The sequence below is a fragment of the Salminus brasiliensis genome, chromosome 14, assembly GCF_030463535.1.
Source record: "Salminus brasiliensis chromosome 14, fSalBra1.hap2, whole genome shotgun sequence".
NCBI classification, from domain to species: domain Eukaryota; kingdom Metazoa; phylum Chordata; class Actinopteri; order Characiformes; family Bryconidae; genus Salminus; species Salminus brasiliensis.
In genome coordinates this window covers 4597288-4611645 of record NC_132891.1, presented here as the reverse complement: position 1 = coordinate 4611645, position 14358 = coordinate 4597288, and the positions used below count along the sequence as shown (strand labels likewise).

The 14358-nt window shown below is 41.5% G+C and overlaps 1 protein-coding gene across 11 annotated transcripts in view; it reads right to left on the bottom strand.

Annotated features, from left to right (window-relative positions):
* The window catches only part of iqsec1a (IQ motif and Sec7 domain ArfGEF 1a), a 178831-nt gene that overhangs the window by 15349 nt on the left and 149124 nt on the right, over positions 1-14358 (bottom strand). For all 11 annotated transcript variants that reach the window (XM_072656340.1, XM_072656341.1, XM_072656350.1 and 8 more), the window contains 9 exons: positions 12339-12500; positions 9063-9185; positions 8573-8739; positions 7560-7699; positions 7121-7150; positions 4570-4695; positions 3909-4008; positions 2186-2347; positions 1278-1457 (listed from right to left, as the gene is read on the bottom strand). In XM_072656340.1, the coding sequence (XP_072512441.1) occupies positions 1278-1457; positions 2186-2347; positions 3909-4008; positions 4570-4695; positions 7121-7150; positions 7560-7699; positions 8573-8739; positions 9063-9185; positions 12339-12500 (1190 nt within the window). The remainder of the gene's footprint in view (positions 1-1277; positions 1458-2185; positions 2348-3908; positions 4009-4569; positions 4696-7120; positions 7151-7559; positions 7700-8572; positions 8740-9062; positions 9186-12338; positions 12501-14358) is intronic.

Here is a 14358-nt window from a genome sequence, read left to right as displayed (position 1 = left end):
GGTTCACCAGTTAAGTTCTTAACTATGAAACACCATATTAAAATAAGTTCAGGATACAAATACATATGGGATGTTATGGGAACAACGGGAGAATCAAAATGGAAGATCTAAACAGTTTAGACATGTACAAGACATAGCTGAGTTACATTTCAGTTCACTGGTAAACAACAGTAAACAACACAGAAAAGTCTGTACACATGGCGGTTAGTTTTAGAGACTCAAACCATCGAACGTTTCTCTGTATATCTAACAAATCAGCTGAGAACTGTGGCTGTATAATCTTCATAATGCCCTGTAGGGTTCTCTTTTAGGACGTACACAATAGAAAAGTATTTGGACACGCCTATTAATCACTGACTTCAGGTGCTTCATTCAGTCCTGTTGCCACAGGTGTATAAAATCAAGCCCTTAGCCATGCAGTCTGCCTTTCTTACACACATCAGTGAAAGAATAGGAGGTTCTGAAGAGCTCACTGAACTCCAGCAAGGCTGGTGAAATTTCCTCCCTCCTAGATCTTCCTTCATCAGCTGTGGAGGAACCCCAGAAAGCAACTCAGTGTCTGTCAGACCACGTAAAGCTACAGAGCAGGGTCAGGACCGAGTGCTAAGCTCAGAGCAGAGAGCAGAAAAGCCTCCAACTGACTCAATAACTGCAGCAGAGCTCCAGACCTGCTGCTGCTGGTAGAGCTTAGAGCAAAGAGGGACCAGCTCCATATTAATAAGGCCTATGGGTTTAGAATGGGACGTCTTATAAAAGCTCCTGTAGGTGGAATGTGTAGGTGTCCCAGTGTGCTCGAATTTATATTATTAACTGTGGCAATTGGTACGAATGAAGGTGAATGAAACACCGGAATTCGATGATTAAGAGGTGTGTCCAAATACTTTTGTCCATGTACCGTACAAGGGTTTTGCGGGATAGCTTTAGGCTGGAATGCCTCTTCAACATTTTAACACAGTTTGGGGTACTGATGGCTTTAAGCTACCATTACTTTTTGGCCACATTAGCCTCATAGCTTCAGTACAGAGTGTAAGAGGTAGACATGTCAGATGCTAAACATGTGTTGGTTGATATTTGGGGCAAAACTATTACCTTAAATAGCCTTAAAGACTAGTCAATAATAAAAGCCATCATCTACAAATATTTGAAATATATAAGACATATAGATAGAAGACAAAGCTACAAACTGCAAATAAATAAATAAATAAATAAATATGACTGACTTTGCACCAATAAGCACATGTACACACCAAGTCCTGTAACCCGACACCAGAACTCACCTGCTTCAGAAAGGTCGCGCAGGGAGCTGCTGAGCGCACTCCTCTTTAGCCCCTCCCCCATTGCGTATGTGTCATCCAGGCTGGCGCGACTCATGGTCCCGTTACCCGCCTCCTTCTTCAGGCCTGACATGCTCTGGGACATGCTGGGTCTCACTACACCTTTCTGCTTCTCCAGTTCGGCTACAGACATGAAAGCCAAAGCACACAGTCAGATATACAGTACTGCGCGTACCTTCACCCCAGATTTAGAATAAACACTAATAATAACACTCCTACAGAAAGTGGTGGAGGTGGTTCTCCATCACTGTGTTCATCATTAGAACATCTCCAAAGTTCTCCTCTCTCATGGAGTCTAGTATTATTTAGAGTTCTCCTCAGATCAACACCTGGTTTGGTGGTAAATCAGGGCTTAATGATGGTAAATCAGGTGAGCTGCTACTGCTGCTGCTGCTGCTGCTGGAGTTGAACACATCCTCCACGCTGTGCTGGCTGGACTGGGGGGCGTCCAGGAGAAACCTGGAGGAACCAAGCTCTGTTCTTCAGACTAGCTCACCGACAAGATCTCACTACTTTCTTTCTTCAGAATGAGAAGATCTTGATATGAAGACTATGAAGTTTGTCTAGTCCCTGTAGAGAATTCCTGCCAATACATTAGGACTGTCTGGAGCAGATTATCATTAAATCTATTGGCACCATGCTGCCTAATGCCAGGCGTGGGCTAGAGGGGTGTAAAGCCCCCAGCATTGAGCTGTGGAGCAGTGGAAGAACTGTGTTCTCTGGAATGATGGATGGTGGTGCTCCATCTGGTACTTTTGGGATGAGTTTGGGGGTTTGGGAGGAACTGAGCACATCTCACATCTCTGGACAGTAGAGACAGTTACAGTTAAACAACGAATGAGGCTGCTTACACTCTATCCGGTACTTTTCCATCTCCTGGACCTCAGCGATGGACTCCCGCAGGTCATCAGTGAACTTCTTGCGGTCCTGAGGGTTTGGAGCGTTGAAGCTAATGAGGACCTTCACGTCAGCGCCTGGAATGGCTGAGGTGAGCCGTATTCCATTCGGGTAATCTGAAAGGATGAGGACGCGATTGTTACTTATATGGAAGATGCAGCTACAAATGCAAACATATAAGCAGAGCTGGAGAAAGTTCAGAGAAACCATGGGTATGGATACTGAATGGGAACATACTGGATATGGAGGCATAAATATAAATAATAGGGTCCCAACACAAAGATATTATAGATATTTATATGCTATAATCATACTTTTTAAAGACATATTTGGTTAAAAATTCAAATAAAGATAAGATAAGATAATCCTTTATTAGTCCCACAGTGGGGAAATTCTCAGTGTCACAGCAGCATAGCAAGACAATGACAATAACAATATTATTTACAGATTATTTACAGACAATTGCACATTGTATTTTTACATTTAGGGACCTCTATTCCCTGAACATGTGTGTGTAGTTTAAGTGTGTGTGTGGTCCGCTGGGAGCAGAGCTGGTTGTGGAGTCTGACGGCAGCAGGAAAGAAGGACCTGCGGGTGAAGCAGCCTGTCACTAAAGGAGCTGCCCAGTGCTGCAAGTGTCTCATGCATGGGCTGGGAGCTATTCTCCAGCATGGATGCCAGCTTTTAACACTGGACTACTGGGCCCAAATGCAGTAGATCAGCAAGGCCATGTTTGGTTTGGTATCTGACCAGCATGGATAAGATGATTGACCAGCATGACCAAGCTGCTCCACCAGCATGACCAGCATCACCAAGCTTGATCACAATCAAATGCAGCATCAAGAACTGGCTAGTGTACCTGTATATGTCTTCAACCAAAACCAACACAGGCCGTCTGAAACCAGCTATCAGTTTTACTCATAGAAATGTAGTGAGAGAAAGTTCAAGTATGAAGTTTTTTAATAATTCTCAAACAGATGATAATAACTGAAAGCCAACTCAATGTCTCTAATCTTTAATACTTGACATTCATTGTTGTTGCTGACATAAAAACCCTTAAATCTCCTAAAATGTTCTTTTTGACATGAGACTCTATATAATGATATAATATGTATATATTTTTTTTTATATATAATCTCATAAAATGTTCTTTTTTACATAATACGACACTGGCAGCTGTTTATACATACATAACAGCTGCCAGTGTCATATTATGTCAAAAAGAACATTTTATGAGATTATATATAAAAAATATATATATATACATATTATATTATTATATATAAATACAAATGTATATTATGTGTATATATATATATAATTCTCAAACAGATGATAATAACTGAAAGCCAACTGAATGACTCAAATCTTTAATACTTGACTTCCACTGTTGTTGACATACCATTAAATCTCCTAAAATGTTCTTTTTGACATAGTATAACAGCTGCCAGTCTCATACTATATCAAAAAGAACATTTTAGGAGATTATATGAAATAAAAAATAAATAATATACACATACAATATATATATATATTATTTTATAAATATATATAGTTTTTTTTTATATATATTTTTACACTGACTTCCATTCCATGCTGTTCTACGTTACAGTGCTCATTACAGGGTCGTGGCGTCTAGCATTTGACCTGTTATGCAGATTCTGTTACATTACTTACACTGGTTGTCAAAGAGCAGAACTTGCATTCCGTACAGAGAGAAGGACTGCCTGAAGCTGTACGTCACCGAGTTTTTCTTCTTCTGGAAGATTTTAGTTACCTACAAAAAAAAAAAAATTAAATAAATAAATAATAAGACCAGACTACAGCGGGTTTAGAGGATACTCTGCAGTATTTCAGCGGACATCCAGTCTACCTAGGGTTTGAATAGGGTCTACACTGTAAGAGGTGATCCACTGAATTGACTTAATAAGTGTGTGAGGAGTTTTTACATAAAACCTCACTCACATCAGCAGAGCTACTGCCCAAACTCATGAGTCATGAGTCATGAGATTCACTGAGATTCATAACAGTGCTGATGTGGTACATTTCACCCATTTTCCACTGTTTACTGTTTAATCTCTCTTGTGCTGTGTACAGTACAGTACAGTGCGCTGGATGGTTTACTGTCTGTGTCTATTGTCCCTGTCTGGTGTTGTGTGCTGCAGCACTGTGTTCCACAGGAACTGCGTTTGTTCCTCATTCAGCAGCGGGACGTCTGCACTGAGAAGGAATGACAAAGCTGAATGTGACTCAATCAAATCCTGGGCTTTAGGTTCTCAGGGCAGTGTCCTCCAGATCATGTGTTTGTGTGTGTGTTTGGATCTAGAACGGTTCTCACCACCAAGAGGTCATTAAAGAGGAAGATCTCCCGCTGATGCAAACCGAGTTTCTGTAGCTTGTTGGGATCTGGCACTTCAAACAGACGGCAATAACACACCAGTCTGCGGTGGGGGAGGGACAGCACCTGTGGGACACACACACACATGTAACTACCATATGTATTATATATAAGTACCTATATAAAAATAGTTTGTCCCACATGCATTATATATATATGTAAGTACATATATTATAAAAATAGCATGTCTTGTATGTATTACATTTATGTAAGTACCTGTATAGTAATAGTATGTCCTGTAAATATTACAGGACATACTATATTTATATTGTCTATATAGTATTAGTATACTACATATGTATTATATATGTAAATACCTATATTATAATAATAGTGTGTCCTGTATGTATTAAGTACCTATATAGTAATAGTATGTCTTGTATATATTACATTTATATAAGTATATGTATAGTATTAGTATATTACACATGTATTATATATGTGTAAGAACCTATATAATAATAACAGTATGTCCTGTATGTATGTATGTATGTATGTAAGTACCTTTATAGTAATAGTATGTCTTGTATATATTATGTTTATATAAGCATATGTATATTACATATGCATTATATATGTAAGTATCTTTATAAAAATAGTATGTTTGTATGCATCTATTTCTATAATATGTATATGTATTGATTTATGTATCTATATGTAATAATACATATGTCCCATATGTATTACATTTGTGTTTATCTGTATGCAATTATGTTTTTTAATTAATTATTATATGATGGATTCTATCTATTTAATTACCTATATATACCTCTTTATATATATATATATATATATATATATATATTTAAAGAGTTATATATAGATAATTATATATATATATGTTTTTCAAGTTATACTTTTATACTTTTATTCTCGTAAATATTCAAAAACCAACACGTGCATGCACAATGGTGCAAAACCACACGTTCCCTTAATACAGCACAAACCTAAATATCAAATCCACCCACATTGACATTCTGAATAACCACTTAGCTAAATCATTTTACTGTGAAATTAATCAATTAAAATCAAGCAGCTGTATTTGTTATCATAAAGGCAGAGTCTTAATGTGCTGACAGACAACAGTTAAAGTACACATGATCAGCAGAGGGAGGCGACAGAAACACACAAAGCCGAGCGAAGGGGGAGGAAAGATCCCCTTTAAAGCTTATTCAGAAGACTGTATGTACTGTATGCTTATCAGGCAGGCTCAACTAACGTAAACAGTGAACTCAGCAAACACTTGTGCAGGCAGTGTGTAAACCCTGTGGGTGGTCAGTAATAGGTGCCTTAACCAAGATTACTGCGACCGCCAAACACTGAATGACCTCAGAGGCTGCAGTGCGCTGAGGTCAGCTTCTGCTCTGTAAACGAGGCAATACACTGTGCACTAGGAATTTATTGTTATTGACCCTGTCCAGAGAGTCCAGAGCCAGGCTGACTGCACGGTCGTATGGCATTATGGGAAAAGGGCCAACATGCATTATTTAGGAGACAGTATGCCTACATACAGCACTTTCAACTGCCGTTTTTCACTTTTTGACATAATCTGAATCTGGCAGTTGTTCTATATATCTTATTCAAAGTTCATGATGACTGGACCAATAGAAATGCTCCAAAATGACCTGGAGTAAATTCTTTTTACATTGACTTGCATTGAAAGTTAAGAAGGTTTTTCCCTCCTCCTGTAAAGTGTCGCTTTTGTTACGACAACCACAGCATGCTATTTCTGTACCACTATACACCGATCAGCCATAAAATTAACACCACTTTCTTGTGTCCAGCTCCACTGACCATATAGGAGCACTGTGTAGTTCTATAATATCCAGGTGTTTATCTGCATACTTAGTTATCAGCCTCCTTTCCCCCTGTTCTTCAATGCTCAGGACCCCACAGCACTGACCACCACAGAGCAGGTGTTATCTGGGTGGTGGGTCATTCTCAGCTCTGCCGTGACAGTGACTGATTGACATGGTGGTGGCGAGTGTGTTAGTAGTGTGTGTTGCGCTGGTGGTACGAGTGGTAGATCAGACACAGCAGTGCTGCTGGAGTGCTTAAACACCTCAGCTTCTCTCTCTGCTGGACTGAGATCAGCCCACCAACCAGGAACATCCAGCCAACAGCGTCCTGTCAGCACTGAAGAAGGACTAGAGCTTCTGGATTTGACTTGACTGTCTTTACAGGGTGGGCCGACTAGATAGGAGTGGACAGTGAGTGGACAGACACAATGTTTAAACACTCTGATCCACCCAAATACTACAGTCTGCTCTGTGGTGGTCAGTCCTGTGGGGTTCTGAGCATTGAAGAGCAGGGTGGACTACAAATGGACTACTGTCTGTGATTCTAGAACTACAAAGTGCTCCTATATGGTAGGTGGAGCTGATATGCTAGGCGACGGGTGTAAAAACAAGGAGGTGGTGTTAATGTTATGGCTGATCGATGTAAATGCAACATTTACAGTAAGTGTAAAAAAACACTGGAGCAAACTTACGCATCCCAGACCATGATGAAGAGAGCCGATCTGCAAAACAGGAGAAAAGACGTGGGTGATGGTTGTGTTGGGTTCAGAAATGTAGCAGCACAACAATGTCAGGTATTCAGAACTGGCAGCCCAATTCTGAGGTCACACCTTCTAGCCTACACCTGCCATTAGGTGGGTGTTTATCTGCTCCAGAGAGTCCTATTCTATTGGCAGAACTTCTCTACAGGGACTAGACAAGCTGTGTGTGTGTGCATTTGCACATCTGTGTCAGCAAAGTAGCTAATGCACACTTAATAAGAAGTGTCCACAAACTTTTGACATACAGTGTTTGCCATTTGACTGAGTGGATCACTTGTGTTTAGGACGTTCCTGGACAGTACACCTTGGACATTCCTGAGATTCCCGAGAAGGATCACCTGAACCTTCGCTTGCACCGTTGTGAACTTACCGGCTTCTTCCCCACGATGAGTTTCTCCACCTTCTGAACCTGAGACACGTGGTCTTCGTTGGTCTTCAGCTCTTTCTGGCGAATGCGCTCATAGATGCCAATCAGCATCTCGCGAGGGATGTCCTCACCATCATCAACCCCTAAAAGACACATACACATACATAACACATACATTAATACTGTATTTGGGAGATACACTACATGGACAAAAGTATTTGGACACCTGCTTATTCATTGTTTCTTCTGAAGTCAAGGGTATTAAAAAGAGCTTCTCCAGCTTTAGTTGAAGTAACTGTCTTTGGGGAAGAAGAAGGCTTTCTACTAGATTTTGGAGGAGCACTGCCATGAGGATTTGATTGCATAGAGTTAGTGAGGTCAGGATGTTGGATGGTCACAACCCTACCTCATCAGCCCAAATTCCTCAACTCATCGCAAAAGTACTGGATGGAGCTCCACCATCCATCATTCCAGAGTTCACTGCTCATCCACTGCTCCACAGCTCAATGCTGGGGGGCTTTGTACCCTCCTCTAGCCCACGGCTGGCAGTAGCTTTGCACAACTGTGTCAGCAAGGGGTGCAACTTAAAGAAGCTGAATGGCTTTATTAAAATGGGTGTCCACAAGTTTGTGGACATGTTATAATCAGGTGTCATAAAGGCTTATTTTGCCCATTTTATTGATATCTGATGAAAGTTATCTAATAAGCCTTAATTTATATTAATAATAAAAAGCAATATAAGCTTTTGTTTATTAAGGGTTTATGTCAGTTGTCATGAAAGCCTTGTATGGGTATCTGTGGCCTTATCTTCTATACTTTCTAATAAAATATCACCACAAGGGTTCTTTATTTTCAGCACAGCCTTATTTAATATTTCCCCAAATGTGTACATCTTTAATAACCTGATGACCTGAAGATTCAAAGGAAGCTGCTTTTTTAACCTTTACAAATGAGCTTCAGCGAGAAAAGCATAAATGAGAAAGCGCCAGTGGTGGACAGGCCATCTCGTTGCTCACCTCGAAGGTTCTTGACAAAGTCCTCCAGCTTCATCTTGCGCTCTGGCTTAACGTTGGGGCTGTACATGTCTGTGTTGAGGAGGATGATGGCGAAGGCCAGGATGAAGATGGTGTCTGGGTTTCGGAACTGCCGCACCACTCCTGGGTTGCAGATGCAGTAGCGCTGGCTGATAAGAGAAATGGAGAAGAACAGCCTCGGATCAGTACACCATCATCTTCCTATGAAATTTTAAGAAATTTGTTCTTGAGAAACGTCCAAACAGAAAGATTCATGCTGTGTTTTTTACAATGATGGATCCCATTATTCTACTAAACGGAACAAATCCCACCTAAGCAAACACCGGGGAAGGTCCGAATCTTGGTGAAAACACTACGTGGGCTTTAGGGAGTAATTTCTTGTGAAGAACCGTCGGTGGACGAGACTCAACGTGTTTTACTCTACAGCCTAGAGGAGACAGGGGTTCAGTGGAGCGAATGGGTGCACTCTCACCTGAAAGCCTCGATTAAACGTTCCACCTTCTGGGCCTCTCCTTGGACCCTGATGTGTGCCTGGAACTTCCTGAGAGCTTCGTCCAGTTCCATCCCTGAGAAGTCCATCTCGTCCACCACACAGCTGAAGAAAAGGACCTCAAAGTCAAACTCAATCAAACTATCAACAACGTCCTCACTCAGCATCAGAGGTCACCTTCAGCATCAACCAGACTATGGGACGTCTGAGGATTGACGTTATATGTCCAAATGTTTGTGGCCACACAACCCTCTTTTAAATTTTCTCTATTCTCGATCATCCAGCATTCTAACCTTATTAACCAACACTCTTGTTGCTGAATGCAATCAAATCCTCACAGCAATCTAGTCGAAAGCAGCCTTCTTTGGACAGTAGAGACAGTTCCTCGGTCAACTCTTTTTTTTTAATACCCTCGACTTAGAAAAAGGCAATGAATGAGCAGGTGTCCCAATACTTTTGTCAATATAGTGTAGCATGTAGCATGAGAAGAAGGGAAAAGTCTGGAGCTTGCAGTCAAAGTGATCTGGACTTCCAGATGATATCTGCAGGGACTGCTCTAGCCCGCTAAGCTACCTGGTGATGAATGACTATGTGTGAATCTGCGTAGCATGGAAAGTGTGTGAACAGCTGTCAGCTCAGGAGATGAATTCATTTACGGAGTAGGTTGGACTTAATTAGCCAGGCACTGTTTGAGATGATGAAGAAAAAATCTGTACAGACAAGCAGCAATTCTCAGAGGAGCGCCGACTGCTTTCACAGACACTGCCCTAATTGATATTATCTGGAAAGACACTGCAACGAGGAAACCGTTGGCGCTTGCGTGGGGCATTAAGACTTTAAAGGCAGCGAGCCAATGAATTTCCTGTAAATATGTCTGAACTGCAGTCAACTAGTCTGAAGAACTTTGTGAAACATGCCAATGGCGTCTGCTCGTACCCGATTCAATCATACCAGTACCAACATGTCAGTTATTACTAGCATTGCAGTGCCACCTGAATAATGGCTGGTATAGTGTGAGGGGTAACAGCACTGCGCTCCACACTGCAGGCTGGGTTTTGCTTACCCACTTGGGAAAATACCCTCTTTAATACCAATATAAGGCCTTGGGCAAGACTCCCAATGCTACATTCACCGACTGAGCAGATTACATTATGATTAACAAGTAATATCTGATCGGTCATGGATCTGCTGTGCAAGCTGAGCAATAAAGGTTCTGACATAAACAGCAGAGGTGTCAAATAATGAAGTACAAATACACATTATCACCCAATTATCTGAACTTTCTCCTCCTTACATTTTAAAAACAGCCTCGTTCCTCCTATTTCATCTCCCTTTGTTTTCATTCCGGCTCGTCATCAATAAAAAACCCTCTCCAGATAAATCTCTCCATCCTGAAAGTGAGAGTCTGATCGTGATTGGATGAGAAGTATAAACACACACCATTCTGACTCCCTATTGGTTTATAAGAGATCCGTCACACCTGCACACGTCCCGTCACTCTCCAGCGAGCTCACAGCAGACGTCTGTAGTCTAGTATGAAGACTGTGTCCGTGGCAGAGACTCAAGAGAGCTGCAGTGAAACGTCCCGACTGAGCCCCACATTTACATTCCAATAAAGCTTATTGATCACACGCCTCTGAAGTCTGACTTTCTGCAGCTTTACAGAACTTCTAGACAACGACTCCTCATATTTTCCTCCATGAAGCTCATGTTGATGCTCAGTAGAGCACAGAGACGCTCCTTTAATAGAGCTGATATTACTGAAATGCTTCATTTCATTTTGGGCAGATCTGCAGCTGAAACAGGAGCCTATGACTTTTAGAGAAATGTTTTTTTGGGGAGGGGGGGGGGAGTGCACTATAGACCCCTGTGGTGCGGCCTAAGCTTTCAGCCTTTGTTTTCCTTCCATTACTTTTACTTTTCTACTTGAAGTCGTTCTGAAACCAGTACTTTTACACTTTTACTGGAGTAAAAAGCTTCAGTTGATACTTCAGCTTCTATAGAAGTCTTTTAAAACCTAGTATCTCCACTCACTTCTACCTGAGGAATGAATGTCAATACTGTATTACACCTTTGATAAACAGTGATAGTGGGTTCTATGATTCATAGTGGAACAGTGGAACCCCTTTAGATTAGCACCTCTGACAGACGAAGTGGAAAACACTGATTATCTTCATCTACAGTGGAATCGGTCAAGTAAGAAGCTGTGATGGCTAGACGACTGGGTCAGAACATCTCCAAAACATCAGCTAGGTCTTGAGGGCGATTCTGATATGTAGTGGTCAGTACCAAAAGTGGTACCACAACCAAAGACAGGGTCAGGGGCACCCAAGACTCTTTGATGCTCATGGAGGTCACACCTCACAACATACAGGACTTCAAGGATCTGCTGCTAATGCCTTAGCACCAGATACCACCGGACACAGGACCTCTTCAGAGGCCTCAAATGGTCAGATCTGTCGTAGTGGAACAAGGCAGACCTACTCAATATTAGGCAGGTGGTGCTAATGTAATGGCTCATCGATATATAGAGCAATCTACATGAGGCTTTGCATACATAGAAGGCCTTAAGCACAGAAAGAAGCGTTTCTGCATTGGAATTCACTCATAATTGTATATAGAAGCGCTGATTTTACTAAAGGACCCTTGAAGTACCCTTTTTTATACATAACACTTTATGAAATTTGATAATATGATTTTATAATGTCATATTTAATTACCCCAATTCACTTAAAACCTGTACCAAGCTCTTATAAAGTTCTATAAAGAATTACGCACTGAAATTAAGGTTCCTTAACATTTTAAACACAGACTTACTTCTCTTAAACTGACCTGACAGTGTGGTCAGCAGTAGTATTTACTTCAGTATGTTCTTCTGTACACAAGTAATAATGCCTTATGGAACCTGACTGTATGAAGTCATATAAGGCACTATAAAGTGTTATGCATGTCATTATATGTTATTAACGCTATATATAAAGATCAACGATACAGGCATTAGTAATATGATATTATTAATAAGGTCATATAATGCTTTAATGAAGCATAAGAAATGAATAGTATGAAGTGTTACCATCACTTCCCACTGATGGATAAACAGAGATAACAGATGGCCTTCAGTCAATAATCATAAACCTATAAAAAGGCACCTGTACGGTACCTGATAAAGCATCCCATGAGTCTAGGCTGAAGGTACAATAGGTGTACATAATGGACAGCTCAGTGAATTTAACACAGATGAAGGAAGCAGACACTCACTCTAAGACATCCCTGTTGAACTGCTTCTGTCGGTTCCCCAGGAACTCGCCAATCATCTGCCGGCTCAGCCCCTTCCTCTGAAGCAGAAAGTGGGCCACGCCCACAGGTGTGTCCGGAACGAATCCTCTCTCGGTCAGGTACTGAATGCCTTTCTCCGGCTTTCTGAAAAAGGACCATCAACAGCGTAAGGTCAGCTCTGAAGTCTCGATTGTGTGCAGACAACCTGAACCAAACACCTAAAAAATACCTCCTTTAAAGCAACATTATGAAGCTGAACTGTATGTCAAAAACATACATAGTTACATAGGGCAGTTTCTGGCGTTCCCAGCTGAGAGTAACAGTAATAGAGGTGCCACTCTGTCTATTACAGGCCAGCAGAGCGTCACAATGATTTTAAAGCTGCTATTTTAAGGTACAATTCTACATAATGTTGCTTTAAACCTCCTTTATTTTGCAATGTAGGGTCCCCAGAGAAGAGAACCCCAGCCAAACCCCAAGTTATTCCCCCTCTCTTAGAGTCTCCTCCCATTTTATCATAGGCTGATGGCATGGTTTGAAGTAGAGCTGGGCGATATGAAAAAAAAAAACGTATCACGATATTTAAAGACATTTTATCCGTTATATTTTGTCATGTAAACAATATAACAGCGTAAATTTAATAAAACTGCTACCCAAATACTCTCCCATACTAAGTACTGTGAAATATGCTTCACTCTATTGAATTAAATAAGACTGATTACACTCTGTGTAGTGAAATGTGCAGATAATCAGTGCTCTTTATGCACTGACGATATTCTTGATACACAAAATTGATCAAAATACAATAATAAAATATTACATATTGCCCAGCTCAAATACATGATGAACTGAATATCAAATATATGTGTTAATGAATTATTATTAACAGAGAACTGTAGATGAACCTCTAAACTCTGTGACTTTTATAACATCCTACATCATTGGTGGTCCAGTGGAGTTTAAGAGGCTTCAAGGTAGAAATAGTCATGTTATTTTCTTAAAGCAGAGGGGAGCAACAGGGGCCGGAGTTCCCAGCAAACATGGGCTCTGAGTGAGTTGGTATATGTGTTGTTACTGGGTCCCAGTTGGACCTCCCAAATGGGCCTCATCGGTCCAGCCTCCCCCCTAATCTCACTGTATCTAGGCCTGTATACAGTGTTCAACCCAGATGGGGCCTGTGTTTAATTCCTTCTGGTCCCATCACTGACCCTAGTGGGCATCCATATGGAACCCATGGACAAAACTTTCTGGTTCCCAGTTGGGCTAGCCATACAGACCCCACCTGGGCATGTAATCTCGGTTGAATTAGATATGCTTGAGCATGAAATGCTAAATACTGTGCAGGAATCTGGGTTAAATATCACAAGGGCACGACTTTGAGGAAGCGTCAGCAGCAAATCCTTCCTTCTGCCACATTCTAAGCATTTGGAGAGAAGCACAAAGCAACAACGTGTAACTGAACACCTGAATATAATCAATGACCTGAATAAAATTAACTCTGCGTCTCTACCAGATGCCTGTCAAGCAGGTTACACCTCTTAAGTGACAAGAAGGACCAGAAAACACTCAAAACACTCCCTAACCATGTTAGAAACTGTGCGAGGAAAGATCCCAGCTTGTCCATGTGAGGCCAGTATTGGCAGTTTGGAGGTTTGACCTCAAATTCCACGCTGGCCCCACATCTGGATATCCACCCGGACCAGGAGGGGTTAAACATGGCCCCCATCTGGGTTGTACACCGCATACAGGGCCTAGATGGGATGCATGGGAAGATTAGGGCGGGCTGTAACGATGTGGGGCCCACATGGGCTGCCCTAGTGGGTCCCAGTAAAAATACATGTACAAACCCACGCAGAGCTCAGGCCCATCTGGAAGCCACCTAGCCCAGGTTCCACCCATGTGAGCCCCACAAGAGCATGTTGGCTGGGCTGCAAGGAAGCTGGTTCTGTTGAAAGGAGTCAACTTTAGGGAGAGGGCTCACTGATGTTGGGTTCACTAGAAC